The sequence below is a fragment of the Balaenoptera musculus genome, chromosome 5 (genome assembly GCF_009873245.2).
Source record: "Balaenoptera musculus isolate JJ_BM4_2016_0621 chromosome 5, mBalMus1.pri.v3, whole genome shotgun sequence".
Lineage (NCBI taxonomy): Eukaryota > Metazoa > Chordata > Mammalia > Artiodactyla > Balaenopteridae > Balaenoptera > Balaenoptera musculus.
In genome coordinates, this window is record NC_045789.1 from 42,690,828 (window position 1) to 42,715,513 (window position 24,686).

Consider the following 24,686-nt stretch of genomic DNA (forward strand, 5'->3'; position numbering starts at 1 on the left):
ACCTGCCCTCCTCGGCCCTTCTTCACCACCACTTCCATCCCTTCCCACCTGCAAATAACCGAGGGCAGGGACGCGGGAAGGTGAAGATGGTGAGGAAAAGCATCCCCGCAATCCGCCGCAGACTACCTCCTCCCATCCCTGAGCCGCTGCAAAGCCCCACCGTTTCTCCCACGCCTCGTGTCTCTAGTGCAAGGTCTGCAATAGTTTAAAATTTTTGTTTTAAAGCACAAGTAACTTCCCCGCTCCCTTCCGCCCCTCACCTTCACGAAAGCAATCGGGGTTGTGGTACCTTCGATATCTAACAGGATCACAGTGACTTCGGCGGGCACCGAAAGCACAACCATTTCCCCACCGGCTGCTACTACGAGAATTGGCCTACTGGTAGGGAGGGCGGAGGGCGGTGCCGGCTGCGCCCAGCAACCTGCTGGGCTTCCGACAGCCCCGAAAAGAGTCCCGGAGCGCACAACCGCGCGCAGCCTGACGCGCAAGGCGGAGAGGACACGTCGGCGCCCCTGAAAATAGAGAAACCCGCAGCACAGGGACCTCGAACTCGCAAGCTGCCCGGGCCTCCAGGCCTAGACCACGTGGGCAGGGAAAGGGGGCGGTCCTCGCGAGGTTCCGATGGGGCGGGGAGAGGTAATGGCGCCGACGTCGATTGGCCGCTAGAGGGCCTCTAACCCGATCCGTCAAAATGGGCCTCGCGTGGGCGGGAACAAAGAAGCGAACGCGGGAGCCCGGTGCGCGGGCGCGCGCTCTCCGCAGACTGGTTGAGCGAGCGGGAGAGGCCCGGGGCACGTGCAGACGGGAGCCCCGCGAGTGGCGCGCCGGGGATGTGAGTGCCCCTTGCCCTCTACGGCACCTAGCCCCCTCCCCGCCCACTGCCTCCGCTTTTGCATTTTTACAGTAATCCGACCGGGCGCGCGCCCCTCCTCCCGTCAGCCAGCGAAAGAGGCCGTTTGGATCCCGGTCAGCCTGACTGCGTTGGCCCCGTTTCCGGCCGATCGGTTAGAGAGGCCCGCCGCGCCCCCTCGGCCCGCGCGCCTGTAGCGGCAGCGGAAGAGGCGCCCGCGCCGCGCAGTTTTCCGGAGGGGCCGCCGCGCGCCCGCTTCCTGTTCGGCTGCGTCCAGCCAGCTCGAGGACAAAACACGCGTGCGCGCGCCGGACGGCAGGGCGCGCTCGCCGCCTCAGCCACCCGCGCTGGGCGCAGTCCGCCTTTTTCCGGAGCAGCGCGGCCCCGGTGCCAATCGATAGCAGCAGCTCCGCACTGGGGGACCGAGGGCGGAAAAAGGCGGGGTTGACGGCTCTTTGCTGGGAGTGGGCTGGACCGGACGCCAGAGACAAAGGCTCTCAAGGCAAGAGGGGCTGTGACGCTGCTCGGGATTTTTGGCCCAGGACTTTTCGCCCCTTCGTTTTTCTCTTCTGACGCTCTTTTCCCAAGCCCGCGTCCCCTCACCCGCGACCTCGCTCCTCAGCGGAAGGACCGCGATGGAGGTCCCGCCCCGGCTTTCCCATGTGCCGCCGCCATTGTTCCCCTCCGCTCCCGCTACTTTAGCCTCCCGCAGCCTCTCCCATTGGCGGCCGAGGGCGCCGCGGCAGCTCGCCCCGCTCCTCCCTTCGCTCGCTCCCAGCTCCGCCCGGCAGGGGACGCGCCGGGCCCAGCGCCACGTCACCGCCCAGCAGCCCTCCCGATTGGCGGGCGGGGCGGCTATAAAGGGAGGGCGCAGGCGGCGCCCGGATCTCTTCCGCCGCCATTTTAAATCCAGTTCCATACAACGTTCTGCCGCCGCTGCTTCCGCGACACGGATTGCGCGCCAGCGCCTCCCGGCCGACAACTCAGCCGCTATGGAAGACATGAACGAGTACAGCAACATAGAGGAATTCGCAGAGGGATCCAAGATCAACGCGAGCAAGAATCAGCAGGATGACGGGTACCGCACGCTTCTCTTCTTCCCCCCCCCCCCCCCAGCGCGCCGCATGCGCCCCTTCGTCCCTCGGGGGCCGCGCGCTGCCCGTGTTCTTTCCCCAAGTCGATTCCCCGCGTGCCCGCTGGGCCCCAGTAGGTTGGAGGGAAGAGGAAAGTAGGAGACGGAGGTGGGGGGGGGGGGCGGTGACTCGAGAGGCCCGCGGAAGGTGGGGGAAGGGCAGAGGGGTTGGAGGCGGAGGGCGGCGGCGTCTGTGTCCCGAGTGCGCAGGCGCGCGTGGGGCCCGACGGGGAGGGGCCGGCCTCGCTGTGCCCCATGCTGCAGCTGCAACCGCCTCTTCATTGTGTCTGTGTTACGGTTCCGCGCAGTTTTCAGGGGGAGGATTTAGGGAACTCCTGGTTTGGGAACCTGTAGGCGACTGGTACCCAGATCCCCAGTACGTGTGATGCTGAGTTCTTTAGGTGGAACGTTGGCTTGATAGCTGAGGAAGACGGTGAGCCTAAGTTGTGTGGGATCAGTTTAGAAAGTTGGATTTTCTAGTCGGGAACAATCTTTACCATGTATTGTTAGCCTCGTTTAAACTTAGCATTGTGCAGTGAGGAGAGCAAGGTGTCCACCGTTTTGAATAAGTGAGGAACTTGGGGATTTTTGTGGTCTTTTGGTCGTGTGTGTCTGTAAACGGGTTAAATTATTTGTACATCAGGATGTATTTCCCTGTGCTTATTTTATAGTTTTATTTCGTAACCGTAATTTCAGGATTTTAAGTAATCGTTGTAGTTGTTGCTAACCTTAAAAAAACAACTTTTATTTCTAGTAAAATGTTTATTGGAGGCTTGAGCTGGGATACAAGCAAGAAAGATCTGACTGAATATTTGTCTCGATTTGGGGAAGTTGTAGACTGCACAATTAAAACAGATCCAGTCACTGGAAGATCAAGAGGATTTGGATTTGTGCTTTTCAAAGATGCTGCTAGTGTTGATAAGGTAGGAACATGTTTCGCATTGTGGTGCTTTTGTGTGTTTCTTGCAAATTGTTCAGAGGGTTGCTTGTATGTTGTCAGATTAAATAAATCTGTCTTCTAGGTTTTGGAAATGAAAGAACACAAGCTGGATGGCAAATTGATAGACCCTAAAAGAGCCAAAGCTTTAAAAGGGAAGGAACCCCCTAAAAAGGTTTTTGTGGGTGGATTGAGTCCAGATACTTCAGAAGAACAAATTAAAGAATATTTTGGAGCCTTTGGAGAGGTGCGCTCTGCTTTTACGTTTACGTGTATTTTCATTTGATATGTTTATATAATGTTTATCTCTGGCCCAGTTCTTACAGAGCAAACTCAATGTTGGATGAGGGTGGGATTAAATTATTGCAAGTCCCTTCCAGTCACTGTACCTTAATCAGTGCTTTCTGTGTTATAATGGAAACTAGTGTCTAATTTAATGGAAACTAATTCAGCAAAAAGATGGATGCTTTGGTGTGGTTAGGGTTTGGATTTATTAACTAGTGGCATCTGTGGGGTAAGAAATGGTATTAAATAAGGTTTTACTCTCCTTTCTCAATGCTCCATAGATGAAACAGATCACTTTAGTTTGATGTGGATAATAAAGCAGTAGTTTATACAGAAGTTATTTCGTTAGAATGACATGTTGAAGCTTGAAAAGGACTTGTGGTATTCTAAAACATCTTGGTAGCTTTTTACCATTCGTGGGTGACCTTGAGTGTGTATCTTGATTTCAGATTGAAAATATTGAACTTCCCATGGATACAAAAACAAATGAAAGAAGAGGATTTTGTTTTATTACATATACAGACGAAGAGCCAGTAAAGAAATTGTTAGAAAGCAGATATCATCAAATTGGTTCTGGGAAGGTAAAGCCATTTTGATTATAGTAAATGAACGGTATGCTTTTTTCTTTCTTAAAGTGAAATTTCTCAACCTGTTTTGAGAAGAGAAGAAATGGTTTGACATTAGAATATTGGTAACAATTCTGTTTGCTTTTTAAATTTTGTTTTTAGTGTGAAATCAAAGTTGCACAACCCAAAGAGGTATATAGGCAGCAACAGCAACAACAAAAAGGAGGAAGAGGTGCTGTAGCTGGTGGACGAGGTGGTACTAGGGGTCGTGGCCGAGGTGAGACTTAATTCCTGGAAAATGACTCAATGCTGTAAGCTATAAACTGCTAAATATGAATAAGCCCATAGGAAAGTAAAGCCAAACTTAAACTGTTACAACATGGAAACTGCTCAGCTTAGTGTGGGTGGGCTTTTGTTTTTATTGGTTTCACCTCTTCAAAAAATGGCCACTCTGACAGTGTCATTGCTGATGGGAAAAAACACCATTAAACGTAATTAAGATTACATGGAGCACTTTGCCGAGATAGGTTTTCTAGGGCAGGAGTCCTTGTTTTAAAGATAAACACTCTGTCTTCTCCTTTGTCCTGATTTTTCATTGAATTTAGGAAGCCTGATACTGGCACAATTGGACTTTCTGCCCCCTTTTTTATGCCAACTGTAATAATACTTTCTTGGTGAGATAGCAATATAGGTATCCATTCTGCCTTTTTAAGATTTGCAGAGTGAGGGACAGGAACGCATCATTTTATGTTAGGATTGGGGGTCAGAAGTTGTTTCCTAACAATCATTGTGCATTGTTTCAGGTCAGGGCCAAAACTGGAACCAAGGATTTAATAACTATTATGATCAAGGATATGGAAATTACAATAGTGCCTATGGTGGTGATCAAAACTATAGTGGCTATGGCGGCTATGATTATACTGGGTATAACTATGGGAACTATGGATATGGACAGGGATATACAGACTACAGTGGTAAGAATATTTAACTTAATTTCATAAACCAATGGTACTAAAATTCAGTGTTTAAAGTACAGTCCCATTCTGAGACTCTGTGTGTGTGGGTGTTTTCTATTTCTTGAACTGTTTGTGGAGTTAAATTTTTGAGACATTTAATAGTCATAGGGGCTTATACTGATATAGAGATTTCAGTCATTACAAACATTCTAGAACGTGATATGTGACTAGTTTATAATGAGTTTTTTAATATCTGGTTATTTTAATTGCCATGGAGGATTTTGCATATTTAATAGTTTTTAAATATACAGTGAAACCATTTCATTAAAAGCTAAGCATAATTTTTTGTTTTTTCAAAATAGGCCAACAGAGCACTTACGGCAAGGCATCTCGAGGGGGTGGCAATCACCAAAATAATTACCAGCCATACTAAAAGGGGACGTTGGAGAAAACAGGTGTGTATAAGAGTTCAAGACACCAGTGGAAATTCTAATTTAATTTAAAGATCAATAGACAAATGAAAAATAAGTGAAAACAAAATATCACGTAGCCTGTTTTTACTAAATTGTTAACTTTTTACTTGCTTTATGAACCTGTTTTGCCTAAAGTGTCTATAGATCTTTAACTTTAAAGTTTTATCTCACTTTCTTTAGTATTACAGAAAAACTTAAGAGTTTTTCTGTTTGCTTTGTGTACCAGGTGGTCTAGAGGAATAATTAAACTTTTTTAGAACTATTAACAGGTAAAGTACTGAAATGGGTACAACTTAAGGAAAACAGGAATGTTGTCTTCTAACTCTGACATTATACCTTGTTTGTACCCGCCAGCGGGAACTTCATTGCAGGCCGTGTGTCACCCTGACCACGTCTATCTCTGGGGGTCGCACGTTGCGGGCAGAGCGCAAGGCATACACCAGAAAACGCTGTCCTGTGGTATGGTCTCTTCCAACTTCATGTACCAGCGTAAAGATTAAAGTGGAAAACTTCAGACTTTGGCTTCTTTTTTAATCTTTTTGAAGATTAAGTGTCTAAACTTAACTTAAATGGTTTTTTACAGGAGTTAAAGTACATAAATGCCTTTTTACAGCTTAATCATTTTGGTCTTCTGTTTAGTGTTGTATTTCAATTGTGGAGCCTCATTTTAAGTGTTCATTCTTTAAGATTTAATGCTTGCTTTTTCTTTTTATAGCTAATAGTGAAATCTACAAACCAAAACAAGAACTTTAAAATCTGGGATATAAATTAAAGATCATATGCACACAGAAATTTGTTTTCTTGCAATACAAGCCTATTAGAAATTCATGTTTGTAATAGCATTTTACGTGGCTTACTAGAGATGTTTCTAGTAGACCTTGAACCTAGCACAGTTCAACCTGTGAATATGGGAAGACTGCATTCCCAGATTTTCTAAGTAAATTTTACTTTAATATCATTTGGGAACTCCAGGGTGAATTTATTAATTACCCAAACTGCGCTTTGCCAATGAATTTGCATGTGATCTTTAATTATTGAAGAAAAGAATAAAGTGAGAACTTAAAAACAATTCATGAAAGTGGACCTTTGAAAGCTTGTCAGAGTTTCACAAATCTAATTGCCATTTTGTTTTTGTTTTTAGGAAGAGATTGCTAAAGTAACCCATCTTGCAGGACGACAGTGAAGATTGGTCTTCTGTTGATCTAAGATGATTATTTTGTAAAAGACTTTCTAGTGTACAAGACACAACTGTGTCCAACTGTATATAGCTGCCAATTAGTTTTTGTTTTTACCTTGTCTTTTGCTATCTGTGTTATGACTCGACGTGGATTTGTGTTTATACAAATTTTATTTGTATGATTTCATGTTAAACCTCAAATAAATGCTTCCTTCTGTGATTGTTTTTCTGCGTCAGGTACTAAATAGCTCTGTAAAAGTGTAATTTTAAATAAGCAATAATTAAGGCACAGTTTATTTTGTAGGGAGTGTTGATCCATAGGGAGAACCTGGTCCTTTACGAAGAGCCAGCTACAGTGTCTCCTCTGTTCTCTTTTGTTAGATGTGTTCTGTGTTCTAAGGCTTCATTTCCCTGTTAACTGAGGCTTCCACGTACCTTTAAGTCATGTTGTTTTCTCTCTATTTCTGGAGACTTTGTCATGAAAGTTTCTGTGGCGTAGTTATAGTGTTGTGATGAGTGGAAGCTTTCTAGTAGACCGTAAGTCTTCTGGTTATATTTTGAAAAGTAACTTTAATGGCACAAAGCATGCTGGTAGCTCCTTTTATGAATAGAAAATATTTTGCTTTGTTCTTGTCTCTGGAAAGGCATTTGTTATGACTTGCTGTATTCAGTGGTCTGCTAGAAAAGAGCTTTGGCTAATCATAATACCATAACTTTGTTTTCTTGATTAAACTGTCTAAATATACCCAGGGGAAAAAACACTTGAACTGTGTTATAGGAGCCACAGTTTAAGAATATCAGATGTAGTTATATTTAACACAAGGATTTTGGCAAATAGGTATGAAGTTACTAAAGTTTGAACAAAAGTTAGATTAAAATATTTGACGTAGTGGATGAGTAAATTAATTGTATACTATTCTGTTGGTATTATGTCACAGCAAGCACCAAACTGAACAAAATGTTTTCTGTTGGGGCATTTTTAGGAAGTTGTATTGGGTGTTAACTGTTACGTGGTGTGAGTTCTTAGAAAAAATCATGGTAGTAAGTTTCATCATTTTTAGCGCAGTTAGTGCATGAGCTGAATAAGCATATCCATGTTCAAACGTAAAAGGAATAGTGGGGAAAGGTATCCCTTAAATCTTATGTAAATGCAAATCTAAGTGTGACCAAGTCATGTCATTACAACAGATCTTCTGGTGCATTAAAAAAAAAAACAGCTTTAGCTCTAGATTTTGGAGGATGTCCTGGGTAAATTCAAGTTTTGAATTTTACATTCAGTGTAGTTATTGAATTTAAGGTTTTTGTTTTTGTTTCTGTGGTTCCATGTTAGCCATTAGGATTGGCATACATGTTCACATGTGGAATAGTTGACCTCACCTTCAACCAAGTATAAATTTTTTTATGCTAATGAACCTGCCTTGTTTTATTTGGTGCCTGCAACTTTCTTTGTTCCGATGATGTTTGTACTTGCTGGGCTATCAAGTTACAATGCTTTTGGCATTTTGCTCCTGTTTTGCTATTTGACCTTACACCTAGGCCAAGTACCAGTGTTGGCTATTGCAAGGGATTGTTTGATTCTTTCAACATGCAACCTTAGGGAACAGAAAGGAGATTTTCATTTTAAGTTATGTTGTCAAAGTCAGGTGCAGTGTCTTTAGGGCAGTGAATCCTGTAAGTTCAAATTTATGATTAGGTGACAAGTTGACATTGAGATTGTCCTTTCCCTGATCAAAAATGAATAAAGGCTTTTTAAACAAAATCCAAACTCTTCAGTCAAGTCTTGATATATATGACTTTGAAGAAATACACTACATCTAGAGATTATTGTCTGAGATCTTTTAGAAAAACTGAAGTACTTACAACAAACATAATTAACCTGTATATTCTTAAATATGCTTCCTGAGTTGTTTTGAGCAAGTTCTATGTGTTGCTACTTACCTTGAAAGAAACCTAATTAGCAGTTTTGTTGATGAACATGTTAGTATTCTGTAGTCTGATGGCTGCATTTACAAGATTAGGGATTAAGAGTTAAAATGTCATTGGGATACTAACGTGGATAAGCAGAGCATTTATTTCATTCTCTTCCATGCATCTTTTTCATAATGGTGACTAACTGGACCCTTTTGCTAATCTTATAAATTTCAATACAAAGAAACCTGAGAAATTAATTGCTATAGGTTGCAAGTATTTGATAGGATGTCCACCACAGGATACTACGTTTCACTGATTAAAAAGGTGATTCAAGGACACTGCAATTATAATTGAATTTTTAAATGTCATTTTATATAAACTGCAATTTTTAATTACAGATGTTGTGTGTATGTGCATTTCTACCATTTGAATTGCTCCTAGTGTTAAGCGAAGTCAGGAAATGTCATTCTGTAAAAATCTCTCAAACTTTCCAATTTAATAGAATTGCTATCTACTGTGGTCTCAACTTGCTGAGCAAAAGCAATACAACTTTGTTTTCATGTAAAGTCATTCAAAAGTGTATTGCCAGAAAAATGTGGGCTGTTCTTTAGGATTGGTTGAGGTTTTATATTTTTCTTTGTCTTGAAATAGTCAGATGTGGGATTTCAGTGAGTTTTGGTTGAATAGAAAAAAGTTGAAACTTTGACTTAACCACTGTGTTTTATAAACTGTAGGAAAGAATACAGTGGTATTATATGGATTAGAGGGTAATGCTGAACATCCTAAAGATTGTTACTTTAAGTGGCAGTTTAATTCCTGACCTTATTCTTTGGTCTACTCATACAAGAGGAGTACCCCCATTTGAGGAGGTATATCATGATCTCAGTGTGGTTGGGGAAGGGATATTCAACAGTCTCTGATTTGTTAAAATTAAAAATTTCAAATAACAGAATGCTTAAGATTTTGGTTTATCAAAGACCAGCATGTGTTATAAATATGTGAGAAGCACTGTACTGCAGACAGGTTTTCTCATACTGTTCCAATGGTTATCTCCTTTTGAGAATCTGACTGAGTTTTCTTTAGACAAAAAAATTCATGTCTATACATAAATGTAGTCTCAAGGAAGTGATAAACTACTTTGAAAGCTATCTAGTTTAAAGGACTCGAAGTTGGCTTTTATGGTGAAAGATTGATTAGAATTCATTCATTTAGGCCACACCATGCAGTTTGCGGGGTCTTAGTTCCCCCACCAAGAATCAAACCCGGCCCCCCGGCAGTAAAAAGCACCAAGTCCTAACCACTGGACTGTAAGGGAATTTCCAAAATTTATTGAATTTGCTTTCATTGATGCGGTTACCCAAAGGGAGTTTTCTTCAAATGTTGTCAAATTTGTGTGCTGGCTGGTGAACACTTACATAGGGTGATTGTTTTATTGATGAGACAGGAAGGGCCAACCCCATAAAAGGACTTCTGGAAAACCATAATTAATCCCCTGATATTTCAAGTCGAGGAAGTTAGCTAATTGGAAGTAACTCATTACGTTTTGGAGTCTTATCTAGTATCTCTGAGGACTAGATTCAGTGTTTACCACTTCTGGGAGGGATCTCTAAGCATTAAGATTGGTCAGCAGTCTTTAATTTGTGAGTGCTGAAGTCTTTTGTAGGAAAGTAGCATTTTATTACAATTCATTCATTCTTGGGACTTCGCTGGTGGTGCAGTGGTTGAGACTGTGAGCTCCCAATGCAGGGTGCCCGGGTTTGATCCCTAGTCAGGGAACTAGATCCCACATGCCTGCTGCAACTAAGGAGCCCACCTGCCGCAGCTAAGACCCAGTGCAACCAAATAAGTATTAAAAAACAAAAAACAGTTGATTGATTCTTTTTCCTCTGATGAAACTGGAGCCTAGATAATCTGGAGCAACTACTCATTCCCATGAGAGCCTTTCTATGGTATTTTATTTATTTGGCTGTGCCGGGTCTTAGTTGCAGCATGCGGGATCTTCGTTGCAGCATATGGGTTTCTTTGTTTTAGTTGTGGCTTGCAGGATCTTTTAGTTGCAGCATGTGAGATCTAGTAGTTCCCTGACCCCGGATCGAACCCGGACCCCCTGCATTGGGAGCGTGGAGTCTCAGCCACTGGGCCACCAGGGAATTCCCTGTCCTATGCAATTGAGTGATTACTTTGGTTACCCTTGAACCATGAGACGTATGGGACATAAAAGTTCTTTAGACCACCATACAGGCAGAGGGGTGAAGGGAGGGTGTGACAGTGGGGACTAAAATATTTTAGGGTACTTCCAGTATTTTTCATTACCAGGAAACCCTTTAAGTATTTTCTCCCCATAAACTGTATGTTTTGAATGGCTGTACACGTTACATATATTGCTCTCATTATGTAGTGACATTTCTATTAATCAAAGGCATATACCTGTCAATCAGGACGCCTACAGTGATAATCAGCATTGTACCATCAACTTAATGATGCCAGCTAAAATCTAAGAATATTTTCATTAGCTTGTACAGATTTTTTTTAATGTGTGATTTCTATATGACTTAAAATACAGAAAAAAAGTCCAAGAATTTTTATTACTTCTTCCTAGGAGTTTAGAACTATACCTAGCACATCATTTGGAGATAAGGAAAAACAAAAGGCATTTTTGAGTGTGTGTTACTTTCATAATCTGGAAAAAAAGTGATTTTTAAAATATTTTTATGGATATAATTTTTTAATTATGCATTTGAATGACTTCATCAGAAATAAAGAGACCCCCAAATTACACCTTTGATCTCATTTAAAATATGTCTATTTTTTCATGTATTTATTCGTTAGTTACAATCCATGTAAAAATAGGACTTAGAGCCTGTCATAACTAAGAATAACTCCACTTTGACCTATTGTCGCCTCTCACCCAGCTTGTGGGATCTTAATTCCCCGACCACCAGGGATTGAACCAGGGCCCTCTGCAGTGAAAGCAAGGAGTCCTAACTACTGGACCGCCAGGAAATTCTCTTCCCTTTTTCCTTTAATTAAAGTTATTTTAATTGCTATTAACATGATGCTTTAGAACACCAAGATATAGACATAGCAGAAGAGTTTTTATTTTCCCTTGATTCTCCATCCAAGATAATAACATTCAGACATAACATTCCATTACCAATTCACTGATGGTGGGGTTTGGTGTTTTTGTTTGTTTATATGTTTGTTTTTCCCATATATCCCAGACCCCAGGAGAGGAGGGTCTTGGTGTTGGTGGCAGGTACAGGGATTTTTCACCAACCCGAAGCCAAGATTCATGGTACTACCATGGTAGGGTTTTGGTTTTGTATTTTCTTTAACCTGAATCTTTTAAAATTCTCCTGGTGTTAAATATTTGCCACTTGGTGAAATGAAATCATTCTTCTCTTACTTCATTAAAGACCAAGGAGCAAATTTCTCTCTCTGCCTTTAATAGAAAAAATCAAGCAGACACTCTTAACCAGGAAATATACAGGCATTAACTACTGTTCTCTTGACAATTCTCCTGGGAAAGGTATGCAGACTTTTTTTTTTTTTAATAAGATATCTTTTTTATTTTTTTAATTTTCATTTATTTATTTATGGCTGTGTTGGGTCTTCGTTTCTGTGCGAGGGCTTTCTCTAGTTGTGGCAAGCGGGGGCCACTCTTCATCGCGGTGCGCGGGCCTCTTACTATCGCGGCCTCTCTTGTTGCGGAGCACAGGCTCCAGTCGCGCAGGCTCAGTAATTACGGCTCACGGGCCCAGCCGCTCCGCGGCCTGTGGGATCCTCCCAGACCAGGGTTCGAACCCATGTCCCCTGCATTGGCAGGCGGATTCTCAACCACTGCGCCACCAGGGAAGCCCGGTATGCAGACTCTTAGTATAACTTGATTAAGAACAACGGTCACAGTTTATTAACTCCATTTATTGCATAAGAAAGGAAAAACATTACATGAAGATGTCAGAGGTTCTCAGAATTACTCCATAAATCACTGCTAAGATCATGCCCTGTTTTTTAAATTTGCATTACATATTTACATTTCCATGCATTAGTGCAGTCCTACATATAGTGTAAGAGTATTCAGGTGTATGTATATACCTAATAAGAAAAGGCATACAGGCATACTTTAAAAATATTGCAGGTAAAGTTCCAGACCATCGCAATAAAGCAATAAGGTGAGTCACACAAATTTTTTTTGTTTCCCGGTACATATAGGTTATGCTTACACTATACTGTAGTCTATTAAGTATGCAATAGCATTATGTCTAAAAAAAATGTATACACCTTAATTAAAAAATAGTTTATTGCTAAATAATGCTAAGCATCATCTGAGCCTTCAGTGAGCCATAATCTTTTTGCCGGCGGAGGTCTTGCCCTGATGTTGATGCTGCTGACTGATCAGGGTGGTAGTTGCTGAAGGTGGGGTGGCTGAGGCAGTCTCTTGAATAAGACAGCAAGGAGGTCTGCCACATCGATTGTCTCTTCTTTCATGAAGGATTTCTCTGTAGCATGCAAGGCTGTTTGATAGCACTTCACCCTGCTCAGTAGAACTTCTTTCAGAATTGGAGTCAACCCTCTCAAACTCTGCAACTGCTTTACCAACTACGTTTATGTAATATTCTAAATTCTTGACACAACTAGGGCACCTCCCAGGTTCTGGTGGGGGACCTCAGACACCTAAACGGACAGGAAAAGTACCCACACAACCAGGTAGGACATGGCAGGGAAGGAGGGGGGAGAGAAAGTGGAGGCGGCAGGGGACCGGCACCTGTGAGGGGCGGCTGGGGGAGGAGAGGGGTTCCATGCCAAGAGGGGGAGCCCACCCATGGTGCAGGGATCAGTGGGGACAGAGAGAGACCGGGGGATTGGGGGATCAGAGGGGAACACAGCTAGCATCTCCCCTGACTGCTCAGGCCCGGCAAGCCTGCTGGGGTCCCAGGCCTCTACCTCCGCTCTCCGGGGCCCCCACTGTCTAGGCTGAGCCTAAGCCACAACCCCAACCCCACAAGGCCTTTCCTGGCCACGAGGGTCCTGAGCCTAGGCCCCGCCCTCCCGCCTAAGACCCACCCCCAAGGCTTCTTCTGGCCTTTTTTTTTTTTTTTGCTGTTGTGGTTCTGTTTTGCCTTGTTGTCATTTCATTTGTATTTTTATTTTTTCTAATATATTTTTTATTTTTCTAATTTTATTTTTTATTCTTTGTTATTGTTCTGCTCTCTTTTTCTTTTTTCCACACCACATGGCTTGCAGAACCGTGGTTCCCAGGCTGGGGGTCAGGCCTGAGCTCCTGTGGTGGGAGCACTGAGTCCAAACCACTGGACTAACAGAACCTCAGACCCCAGGGAATATCAAATGGAGCAAGGTCTCCCAAGGTCCTCATCTCAGCACCAAGACCCAGCTCTACCCAAGTGCCTGTAAACTCCAGTACTGGACGCCTCAGGCCAAACAGCCAGTAAGACAGGAACACAGCCCCACCCATCAAAACAAATGAGATGACAAAAAAATATGTTACAGATGGAAGAGCAAGGTAAAAACCTGCAAGACCAAATAAATGAGGAGGAAATAGGAAACCTACCTAAAAAAGAATTCAGAGTAATGATAGTAAAGATGATCCAAAATCTCAGAAATAGAATGGAGGCAAGGATTGAGAAAATACAAGAAATGTTTAACAAAGACCTAGAAGAACTAAAGAACAAACAAACAGTGATGAACAAAACAATAACTGAAATGAAAAATACACTAGAAAGAATCAATAGCAGAATAACTGAGGCAGAAGAATAGTTAAGTGAGCTGGAAGATAGAATGGTGGGAATAACTGCCGAGAAGAATAAAGAAGACAGAACAAAAAGAAATGAGGACAGGCTCAGAGATTTCTGGGACAACATTAAACACACCAACATTCAAAATATAGGGGTCCCAGAAGAAGAAGAGAAAGAGAAAAGGTCTGAGAAAATATTTGAAGAGATTATAGTTGGGAACTTCCCTAACATGGGAAAGGAAATAGCCACCCAAGTCCAGGAAGTGCAGAGAGTCCCAGGCAGGATAAACCCAAGGAGAAACACACCAAGACACATACTAATCAAACTAACAAAAATTAAATATAAAGAAAAAATGTTAAAAGCAGCAAGGGAAAAGCAACAAATAACATACAAGAGAATCCCCATAAGGTTAACAGCTGATTTTTCAGCAGAAACTCTGCAGGCCAGAAGGGAATGGCATGGTATATTTAAAGTGATGAAAGGGAAAAACCTACAACCAAGATTACTCTACCCAGCAAGGATCTCATTCAGATTCAACAGAGAAATCAAAAGCTTTACTGACAAGCCAAAGCTAAGAGAATTCAGCTCCACCAAACCAGCTTTACAGCAAATGCTAAATGAACTTCTCTAGGCGGGAAACACAAGAGAGGAAAAAGACCCACAAAAACAAACCCAAAACAATTGAGAAAATGGTAATAGGAACATACATATTGATAATTACCTTGAATGTAAATGGATTAAATGCTCCAACCAAAAGACTGGATAAATGGATACAAAAGCAAGACCCATATATGTGCTGTCCACAAGAGACCCACTTCAGACCTAGGGACACATACAGACTGAAAGTGAGTGGATGGGAAAAGATATACCATGCAAATGGAAATCAAAAGAAAGCTGGAATAGCGATACTCATATCAGATAAAATAAACTTTAAAATAAAGACTTATAAGAGATAAGGAAGGACACTACATAATGATCAAGGGATCAATCCAAGAAGAAGATACAACAGGAGCACCTCAGTACATCAAGCAAATGCTAACAGCCATAAAAGGGGAAATCGACAGTAACACAATAATAGTGGGGGGACTTTAACACCCCACTTACACCAATGGACAGATCATCCAGACAGAAAATAAGTAAAGAAACACAAGCTTTAAATGACACAATAAACCAGATAGATTTAATTGATATTCATAAGACGTTCTGCCCAAAAGCAGCAGAATACATTTTCTTCTCAAGTGCACACAGAGCATTCTCCAGGATAAATCACATCTTGGGTCACAAATCAAGCCTCAGAAAATTTTTAAAAATTGAAATTGTATCCAGCATATTTTCCAACCACAATGCTATGAGATTAGAAATCAATTACAGGAAAAAAAACACAAACACATGGAGGCTAAACAATGTGATACTAAATAACCAAGAGATCACTGAAGAAGTCAAAGAGGAAATTTTAAAAATACATAGAAACAAATAACAACAAAAACATGACAACCCAAAACCTATGGGATGTAGCAAAAGCAGTTCTAAGAGGGAAGTTTATAGCAATTCTATCTCCCCTCAAGAAACAAGAAAAATCTCAAATGAACAATTTAACCTTACACCTAAAGCAACTAGAGAAAGAAGAACAAAAAACAAAAAAGTTAGTAGAAGGAAAGAAATCATAAAGATGAGAGCAGAAATAAATGAAATAGAAATGAAGAAAACAATAGCAAAGATTAATAAAACTAAAAGTTGGTTCTTTGAGAAGATAAACAAAATTGATACACCTTTAGCCAGACTCATCAAGAAAAAAGGGAGAGGATTCAAATCAATAGAATTATAAATGAAAAAGGAGAAATTACAATGACATTGCAGCAATATAAAGGATCATAAGAGACTACTACAAGCAATCATATGCCAATAAAATAGGCAACCTGGAAAAAATGGACAGATTCTTAGAAAGGTACAACTTTCCAAGACTGAATGAGGAAGAATTAGAAAATATAAACAGACCAATCACAAGTAATATGAAAAGATGCTTAACATCACTAATTACTAGAGAAATGCAAATCAAGACTACACTGAAGTATCACCTCACACCAGTCAGAATGGCCATCAACAAAAAAATCTACAAACAATAAATGCTGGAGAGGGTATGGAGAAAAGGGAACCCTCTTGCACTGTTGATGAGAATGTGAATTGATACAGCCACTATGGAGAAGAGTATGGAGGTTCCTTAAAAAACTAAAAATAGAACTACCATATGACCCAGCAGTCCCACTACTGGGCATATACCCTAAAAAAACCATAATTCAAAAAGACATGTGTACCCCAGTGTTCATTGCAGCACTATTTACAATACCCAGGACATGGAAACAACCTAAATGTCCATCTACAGATGAATGGATAAAGAAGATGTGGTACACATATACAGTGGAATATTGCTCAGCCATAAAAAGGAACAAAACTGGGATTAACATTTATACACTGCCATGTTAAAAAAGCTAGCTAGTGGGAACCTGCTGTATAGCACAGGGAGCTCAGCTCGGTGCTCTGTGATGACCTAGATGGGTGGGATGGAGGTGGGGGTGGGAGGGAGGTCCAAGAGGGAGGGGATATATTTATACATATAGCTGATTCACTTCATTGTACAGCAGAAACTAACACAACATTGTAAAGCAACTATACTCCAATAAAAAATAATAATAATAAAATTTTAAAAATAAATTCTTTGTTGTCATTTCGGCAATCTTCACAGAATCTTCAACAGGAGTAGGTTCCATCTCAAGAAACCACTTTCTTTGCTCATCCATAAGAAGCAATTCCTCATCCGTTAAAGTTTTATCATGAGATTGCAGCAATTCAGACACATAGAAACAAATAACAGACTTCACTTCTAATTCTAAATCTCTTGCCATTTCCACCACATCTCCCAACTGAAGTCTTGAACCCCCCAAAGTCATGCATGAGAGTTGGAATCAACTTCTTCCAAACTGGTATTTGATATTTTGACCTCTTCTCACAAATCACAAATGTTCCTAATGGCATCTAGAATGGTGGATCCTTTCCAGAAGGTTTTCAGTTGACTTTGCCCAGATGCATCAAAGGAATCACAATGTATGGCAGCTATAGCCTTATGAAATGTATTTCTTTGATAAGACTTGACAGTCAAAATTATTCCTTGATCCATGGGCTGCAGAATGGGCATTGTGTTAGCAGGCATGAAAATAACATAAATCTCATTGTATATCTCCATCAGAGCTCTTGGGTGGCCAGGCACATTTTCAATGAGCAGTAATATTTTCAAAGGAATCTTTTTTTCTGAGGAGTAGTTCTCAAAGGGGGCTTAAAATATTCAGCAAACCATGTTGTAAACAGATGTGCTGTCCTCCAGGCTTTGTGCCACTTATAGAGCACAAGTGGAGTAGATTTAGCATAATTTTTAAGGGCCCTAGAATTTTTGGAATGGGAAATGAGCATTGGCTTCAACTTCAAGTCACCAACTGCATTAGCCCCTAACAAGAGAGTCAGCCTGTCCTTAGTAGCTTTGAATCCAGGCATTAACTTCTCTCTAGTTATGAAAGCCTAGATGGCGTCTTCCAATAGAAGGCTGTTTCATCCACACTGAAAATCTGTTGTTTACTGTAGCCACCTTCATTAATTACCTTAGCTGGATCTTCTGGATAACTTGCTGCAGCTTCTACATCAGCACTTGCTGCTTCACCTTGCACTTTTATGTTTTGGAGAGGGCTTCTTTTCTTAAACCTCAAGAACCAGCCTCTGCTAGCTTCAAACTTTTCTGCTGTGGCTTCCTCACCTCTCTCAGCCTTCATAGAATTGAAGGAAGTTAGGGCCTTGCTCTGGATTAGGCTTTGGCTTAAGAGAATGTTGTGGCTGGTTTGATCATCTATCCAGACCACTAAAACTTTCTCCATATCAGCAATAAGGCTGTTTCACTTTATCATTCATATGTTCACTGGAGGAGCACTTTTAATTTCCTTCAAGAACTTTTCTGTTGCATTCACAACTTGGCCAACTATCTGGTGCAAGAGGCCCAGCTTTCAGCCTATCTCAGCTTTGGACATGCCTTCCTCACTAAGCTTAATCATGTTTAGCTTTTGATTTAAAGTGAGACATATGTGACTCTTTCACCTGAAAACTGAGAGACAATTGTAGAGTTATTAATTAGCCTAATTTCAATATTGTTGTGTCTCAAGGAGTAAAAAGGCCTGAGGAGAGGGAGAGAGACAGCGGAGCAGTCAGAACACACACATTTATCGATTAAGTTTGCCTTCTTAAATGGGCATGGTTCACGGTCCCCCCAAACAATTACAGTAGCAAATCAAAGATCACTGATTACAGATCACCATAACAAATATAATAACTTAAAAGTTTGATATATTTTGAGAATTACCAAAATGTGTTGCAGAGACATAAAGTGAACAAATGCTATTGGAAAAATGGTGCCAATAGACTTGCTTAATGCAGGGTTGCCACAGACTATCAATTTGTAAAAAAACTAACATGTGGGAAGCACAATAAAGTGAAGTGCAATAAAATGAGGTATTCCTGTATAATTTTTCAAAAAATATTTACTTGCCTCTGCATTCAGCAACTATGGCCTAAATAATTCAAACCAATCCTTCTGAAGAAAATTAAGCAGGATGAAAGATTATTTAAAATCTTCTTAAAAGAACTGAAAGAGTTTAAAAGATAATGAGAAATTTACCTGGCTAAAGTCTAAGCGAAGGGGCTTCCCTGGTGGCGCAGTGGTTGAGAATCTGCCTGCCAATGCAGGGGACACGGGTTCGAGCCCTGGTCTGGGAAGATCCCACATGCCACGGAGCAACTAGGCCCGTGAGCCACAACTACTGAGCCTGCGCGTCTGGAGCCTGTGCTCCGCAACAAGAGAGGCCGTGATAGTGAGAGGCCCGCGCACCGCGATGAAGAGTGGCCCCCGCTTGCCGCAACTAGAGAAAGCCCTCGCACAGAAACAAAGACCCAACACAGCCAAAAATTAATTAATTAATTAATTAATTTAAAAAAAAAAATCTAAGAGAAGGTCAAAACCTGGAGAAGCAAACCTAGCTGGGTTTAATGGCCTTACTGGACAAAGGGCACAGAAGCCAAAAACGTAGGTCCAACCCCAGGCGGAGACTCTCATACCTCATTACTCCATTAAACTAAGGTCTTCCAAAGGGCTACATTCTCAAGACAAGAGATAACCCAGATTTCTCACCTGGGCGGTTAAGGCAACTTCAATCTCAGAATTTAGGTTAAGATAGTCCTAGAAAGGTAAAGGGCCTCAAGTGCCTGGAAGAATCAAATGAAAATCATTATTTCATCTTAGGTTTCTGATTGTTTCTACAGATATTTTTTAAAACATGATGACCAGCACATAAATAAATTAGAGCCAGCACAAGTGAGCATCAACACACACGATGAACAGTTCCAGGAGATATCAGGCCTCCATGCTTATTATGTTTTGGGGGTTTTTTTTGGCTGCCTTGGGTCTTTGTTGCTGCACACAGGCTTTCTCTAGTTGCGGCGAGCAGGGGCCACTCTTCGTTGCGGTGTGCGGGCTTCTCATTGCGGTGGCTTCTCTTGTTGTGGAGCACGGGCTTTAGGCACGAAGGCTTCAGTAGTTGTAGCTCTCAGCTTAATTACTCCATGGCATGTGGGATCTTCCCGGACCAGGGATCGAACCCCTGTCCCCTGCATTGGCAGGTGGATTATTAACCACTGTGCCACCAGGGAAGTCCCCATGCTTATTATGTTGAAATAATATATAAGCTTGAAAATATATCCAGGGAAGAGGAAACTATAAAAGCAACATAGCAGATCTGATAAAGAATCAAACAGAACTTATACAAATAAAACAATACAATAAATGAAATTAAAAACAAAAGATAGGTGGGTCTAACAACAGATTGGACACAACCTAAGAATTGCAGAACTGAAGGAAAAATGAGAAGAAACTATCCAAAATGTATCATGAAAAGATAAAAACATGAAAATTGCCATAGAGAACCAGTGACATATAGGATACAGTGGGTAGATATAACATGTTTAATTGGAGGTTTAGAAGAAGAGGCAGAATAAGAGACAATATTTGAAGAGATAAGGGCTGAAATTTTTTCAGAAGCGATGGAAGACAATCTACAGATTCAATATACCAACAAACTGCAAGTAGGAAAAATACAGAGAAATCTTTACAAAGATACATCATGGTGAAACCAAAATATTCAACCACAAAGACAAAATCTTAAAAGGAGCTAAATCTAGATATCCAACCACAGGTAAGCAGGAAATACAAGAAACAGAGGCATATGTTAAACTACCATGAGGATGCAACAATCCAAATCTAGAATGTGGAAAATTCAACTATTAGAGTGTCCCACTTCTTCAAACAATAAATGACATGAAATAAGTGGGGAGTGGAGGTGGTTTCAGATTAAAGACTTATGGTAAGCAACATGTATTATGGTAAGCCAGCATTTAAAGTGCAAATCACTATTCTTTCTTTAATTATGACACAGCAAGTATTTTATGGAAAATGGAGACTACCGTCCCATGTTTGGGGAATTCCCGTCATACGAGTCTTGGTAAGAAGCAAAGAGTACCACCCAACGTAATATTTTAAAAATCAACTTACCCAGCCTCTCTTACAGCCAGAGCACAGATATATGACCACAGCTCTATCAATCAGAATTCTCCTACATTAGACTTTGAGACAAACACTAGTGAATCAAATTGATTTAGTGGAATCAATGCTAGGGCAGGTGGCAGCCATGGTGGTAGCTACTTTTCCAAAGGAGCAGTGATGTTCTAGCGGCAGCATCCAGTAACTAGCATTGATGGCGTCAGTGTTGAAAGCAGCAGGATCTGTGGATAGCCGGAGAAGCAGCAGTAGAAACAGGGTGGCTTTATGGAGCCAGTTCTGTGGTGTGATTTTGGAAATGGTTCCTGGATGAGAGTTCCCAAGTGTGGCTTTCCAACTCTCCTGGAGAGGCTAAGGTACTAAAATAGTCTTTATTAAATTCATTTTTAGCTCAAAAAAAAAAAAACCTCAAGAGAGTGAGGAATGGATATATAATAGATGAATTAATCAGAATAAGTGCCAGAATAGCAGAGTGAGGACATCCAAAATTTCACGACTCCGTAAAAGGAATGAGAACAATGGCAAAAAATTGTCAACTTTTTCATAACTCTGGAAATAAGGTTTTGCAACAGTCCAAGGAGCTTTTTTTTTTTTTTTAATGACTGAATCTCAGAACAGTAAGCTTTGTGACATTGTAACTTCCCAATGAGGGAAGACGATGAACAAATTAGATAACCTAGTTGAAACAGGCAAATTCCTGGAAAGACAAAAACTACTGAAACTACCTCAAGAGGAAATAGAAAAACTGAACAAGTAAAGCCATTGAATTAATAATTTAAAAAAACAACTTTCCATGAAGAAAACCCTAGAACTATAGGCTTCACTGGTGAATTTTACCAAACATTTAAAGAATTAACACTAATCCTTCACAAAATCTTCCAAAAAACAAAAGAGAAGGGAACACGTTCTAACTCATTCTATGAGGCCAATATTACCCTGATATCAAAACCTGACAAAGATATAACAAGAAAACTACAGACCAATAATTCTTATAAATATATACACACACATTCTTTATTTTATGGGGTTTTTTGTTTGTTTTGTTTGTTCGTTTTTTGGCCACACCACGCAGCTTGTGGGATCTTAGTTTCCTGACCAGGGATTGAATCCGGGCCCTCAGCAGTGACAGCATGGAGTCCTAACCACTGGAATGCCAGGGAATTCCCCACACACATTCTTTCAAAAAGGAAAAAAAAAATCAAACCCCTAGGAAACAGAACCCAGTAACATGTAAAAAGGATTATACACTATGACTAAGTGGGATTTATCCTAGGAATGTAAAGTTGGTTTAACAGCTAAAAATCAATCCCAATGTAACGTACCTTATTAATATACAAAAGAACAAAAACTAGATAATAACCTCAATGCACCAGAAAAAGCACTTGACAAAATCCAATACACTTTCATGATTAAAAAAAAAAATTAAACAAACTAGGAATAACAGGTGTTATGGACTAAATTGTGTCCCCTCCCACCAAAAAAAATTTTCATGTTGAAGCCCTAACACCCAATGTGACTGTATTTGGAAATAGGGCCTTTAAGGAGGTAACTAATGTTAAATGAAGTCATAGGGTAGTACCCTAATCTGATGTCTTCATAAGAAAAGGAAGAGACACCAGAGATCAATCTCTCCCTCCCTCTAAATGCACATACACACACACACACACACACACACACACACACACACAAACACAGAAATGGCCATGTCAGGACACAGCAAGAAGGAGGTCACCTGCAAGCCAGGAAAAGAGGCCTCACCAGAACCCAATCCTGCTGGCACCTTGATCTTACGTTTCTAGCCTCCAGAAATATGAGAAAATAAATGCCTATTGTTTATTTTTTTAATATTTATTTATTTATTTTGGCTGCACCACATCTTAGTTGGGGCACACAAGAACTTCGTTGCAGCATACAAGATCTTTTAGTTGTAGCATGCAGACTTCTTAGTTATGGCATGTGGACTCTTAGTTGCAGAATGCATGCGGGATCTAGTTCCCTGACCAGGGCTCTAACCCGGGTCCCCTACATCAGAGGCCCAGAGTCTTACCCACTGGACCGCCAGGGAAGTCCCTAAATGCCTAATGTTTAAACCACCCAGTCTATAGTATTTTGTTATGGCAGCCTAAGCAGGCTAATTTAGAGGGGAACTTCCTCAACCTGATAGACTGTCTAAAACACCCCATAGCTAATATCATACTTAATGGTAAGAGACTGAATGCTTTCCACCTGAGATGAAGTACTAGACAAGGATGTCAGCTCTTGTTACTCCTATTCAATCTTGTACTGAAGATTCTAGCCAGGCCAGCTAGGCAAGAAAGAGAAATAAAATTTATCCAGGTTGAAAAGGAAGAAGTATCAATAAAACTATATTTGCAGATGACATGATCTTGTATATGGAAAATCCACAAAAATATTAGAATAAATTAGTTCAGCAGGGTTGCAGGATACAAGATCAATGTACAAAAATCAGTTTTATTTCTATTCACTAGCAATGAACCATCCAAAACTGAAATTAAGACAACATTCTTTTTGCAATAGCATCAAAACAGAATGAAATGCTTAGGAATAAATTTAACAAAAGAAATGTAAGACTTGTAAATAGCTAACTATAAGACATTGATAAAAGTAATGAAAGAAGACTTAAATAAATGGAAATTAGCCCATGTTCATGGATTTGGCTTAATATCATTAAAATGGCAATAGTCTCCAAACTGATCTAGAAATTTAGTGTAATCACTATCAAAATTTCAGCTGGACATTTTGCAGATATTGGCAAGCTGAGCTTAAAATTTTTATGGAAATTTAAGGGACCCAGAATAGCCCAACTATCTTGGGGAAAAAAGAAGAAAGTTGGAGGATTCACACTTCCTGATTTCAAAATTTCCTACAAGCTGCAGTAATCAGGGCAGTGTTGTACTGGCATAAAGATAGACATAGATCCATGGTATAGAGTTGAGTGTCCAGAAATAAATTTATGATCAATTGAGTTTTGATAAGGTTGCCAACACAATGCAATGGGGAAAGAGTAGAATTTTCAACAAACAGTATTGGGACAATTTGATATCTACATGCAAAAAAATGAAGTTGGACACCTACTTCATAACATATACAAAAATTGTATGCAAATATGCAAATGGCGAAAGATCTAAATGTAATAGCTAAAACTAAAATTCTTAGAAGAAAATATAGAAGCATTGGAGTAAATCTTTACCATCTTGGATTAGGCAATATTTTCCAAAAGCACAAGTGCAAAAAAAAACCCAAAAAACAAAAAAACAGATAAATTGGATTTCATCAAAATTAAAAACATTTGTGCTTCGAAGTACACCATCAAGTAAGTGAAGACAATCCATGGAATGGGAGAAAATATTGGAAAACATATATCTAATGAAAGACTTGTAACTAGAATATAAAAGAAACACAACTAAGAAAAAAAAAAAGACAAAAAGACAAAAAAAGACAAATTATAAAATGGGCAAAGAATCCAAATAGACATTTCTCCAAAAAAGATATACAAATGGTCAAAAGGTACATGAGGGAATTCCCTGGTGGTCCAGTGGTTAGGACTCCATGCATCCATTGCCAAGGGCCTGGGTTCAATCCTTGGTCAGGGAACTAAGATCCTGCAAGTCACCCGGAGTGGCCGAAAAAAAAAAAAAAAGTACATGAAAAGATGCTGAATATCAGCGGTCATTAGGGAAATGCAAATATCAAAAGTGCAATGAGATACTGCTTTGAACATACTAGTATGGCCAAATCAAAAAGACAGACAATAACAAGTTTTGGTGAGAACGTGGAGAAATCAATCCTCACACTTTGCTGGTTGGAATGTAAAATTGTGGCGCCACTTTAGAAAACAATGTGACATTTCCTCAAAAAGTTAAACATAGAGTTACCTTATGACCCAGCAATTTTACTCTCAGGTAAATACCAAGAAAAATGAAAACATGTCCACACAAAAACTTGTACACAAATGTTCATAGCAACATTATTTATAATAGCT

The 24,686-nt window shown here is 40.5% G+C and overlaps 2 protein-coding genes across 5 annotated transcripts in view; one reads left to right on the forward strand and one right to left on the reverse strand.

Annotated features, from left to right (window-relative positions):
* The window catches only part of ENOPH1 (enolase-phosphatase 1), a 36,046-nt gene extending 35,448 nt beyond the window's left edge, over positions 1-598 (reverse strand). The window contains exon 1 of the mRNA XM_036852394.1: positions 261-598. Coding sequence (XP_036708289.1) covers positions 261-344 — 84 coding nt within the window. The 5' untranslated portion in view covers positions 345-598. The remainder of the gene's footprint in view (positions 1-260) is intronic.
* A 627-nt stretch (positions 599-1,225) lies between these two features.
* On the forward strand, positions 1,226-6,601 carry HNRNPDL (heterogeneous nuclear ribonucleoprotein D like). Of its 4 annotated transcripts, XR_005019943.1 has the most exons (9): positions 1,307-1,928; positions 2,737-2,905; positions 3,005-3,166; positions 3,654-3,785; positions 3,933-4,047; positions 4,574-4,744; positions 5,089-5,181; positions 5,554-5,658; positions 6,341-6,601. XR_005019943.1 is itself a non-coding variant. In XM_036852392.1 (8 exons), the coding sequence occupies exons 1-7, from the start codon at positions 1,486-1,488 to the stop codon at positions 5,157-5,159; spliced, it is 1,263 nt and encodes a 420-aa protein (XP_036708287.1). In that variant the 5' UTR covers positions 1,226-1,485; the 3' UTR covers positions 5,160-5,181; positions 6,341-6,601. The 4 variants fall into 4 exon arrangements, 2 of the variants coding, with proteins under 2 accessions (XP_036708287.1, XP_036708288.1); XM_036852392.1 differs by lacking the exon at positions 5,554-5,658 and having other exon boundaries at positions 1,226-1,928; XR_005019944.1 differs by lacking the exon at positions 4,574-4,744 and having other exon boundaries at positions 1,305-1,928.
* Positions 6,602-24,686: the final 18,085 nt, after the last annotated feature.

Coding starts and splice junctions, on each gene's coding strand:
- HNRNPDL (XM_036852392.1), top strand. CDS start 1,486: ATGGAGGTCCCGCCCCGGCTTTCCCATGTGCCGCCGCCATTGTTCCCC. Junction 1,929..2,736: donor AAGAATCAGCAGGATGACGG/GTACCGCACGCT, acceptor TTTTATTTCTAG/TAAAATGTTTATTGGAGGCT. Junction 4,048..4,573: donor TACTAGGGGTCGTGGCCGAG/GTGAGACTTAAT, acceptor GCATTGTTTCAG/GTCAGGGCCAAAACTGGAAC.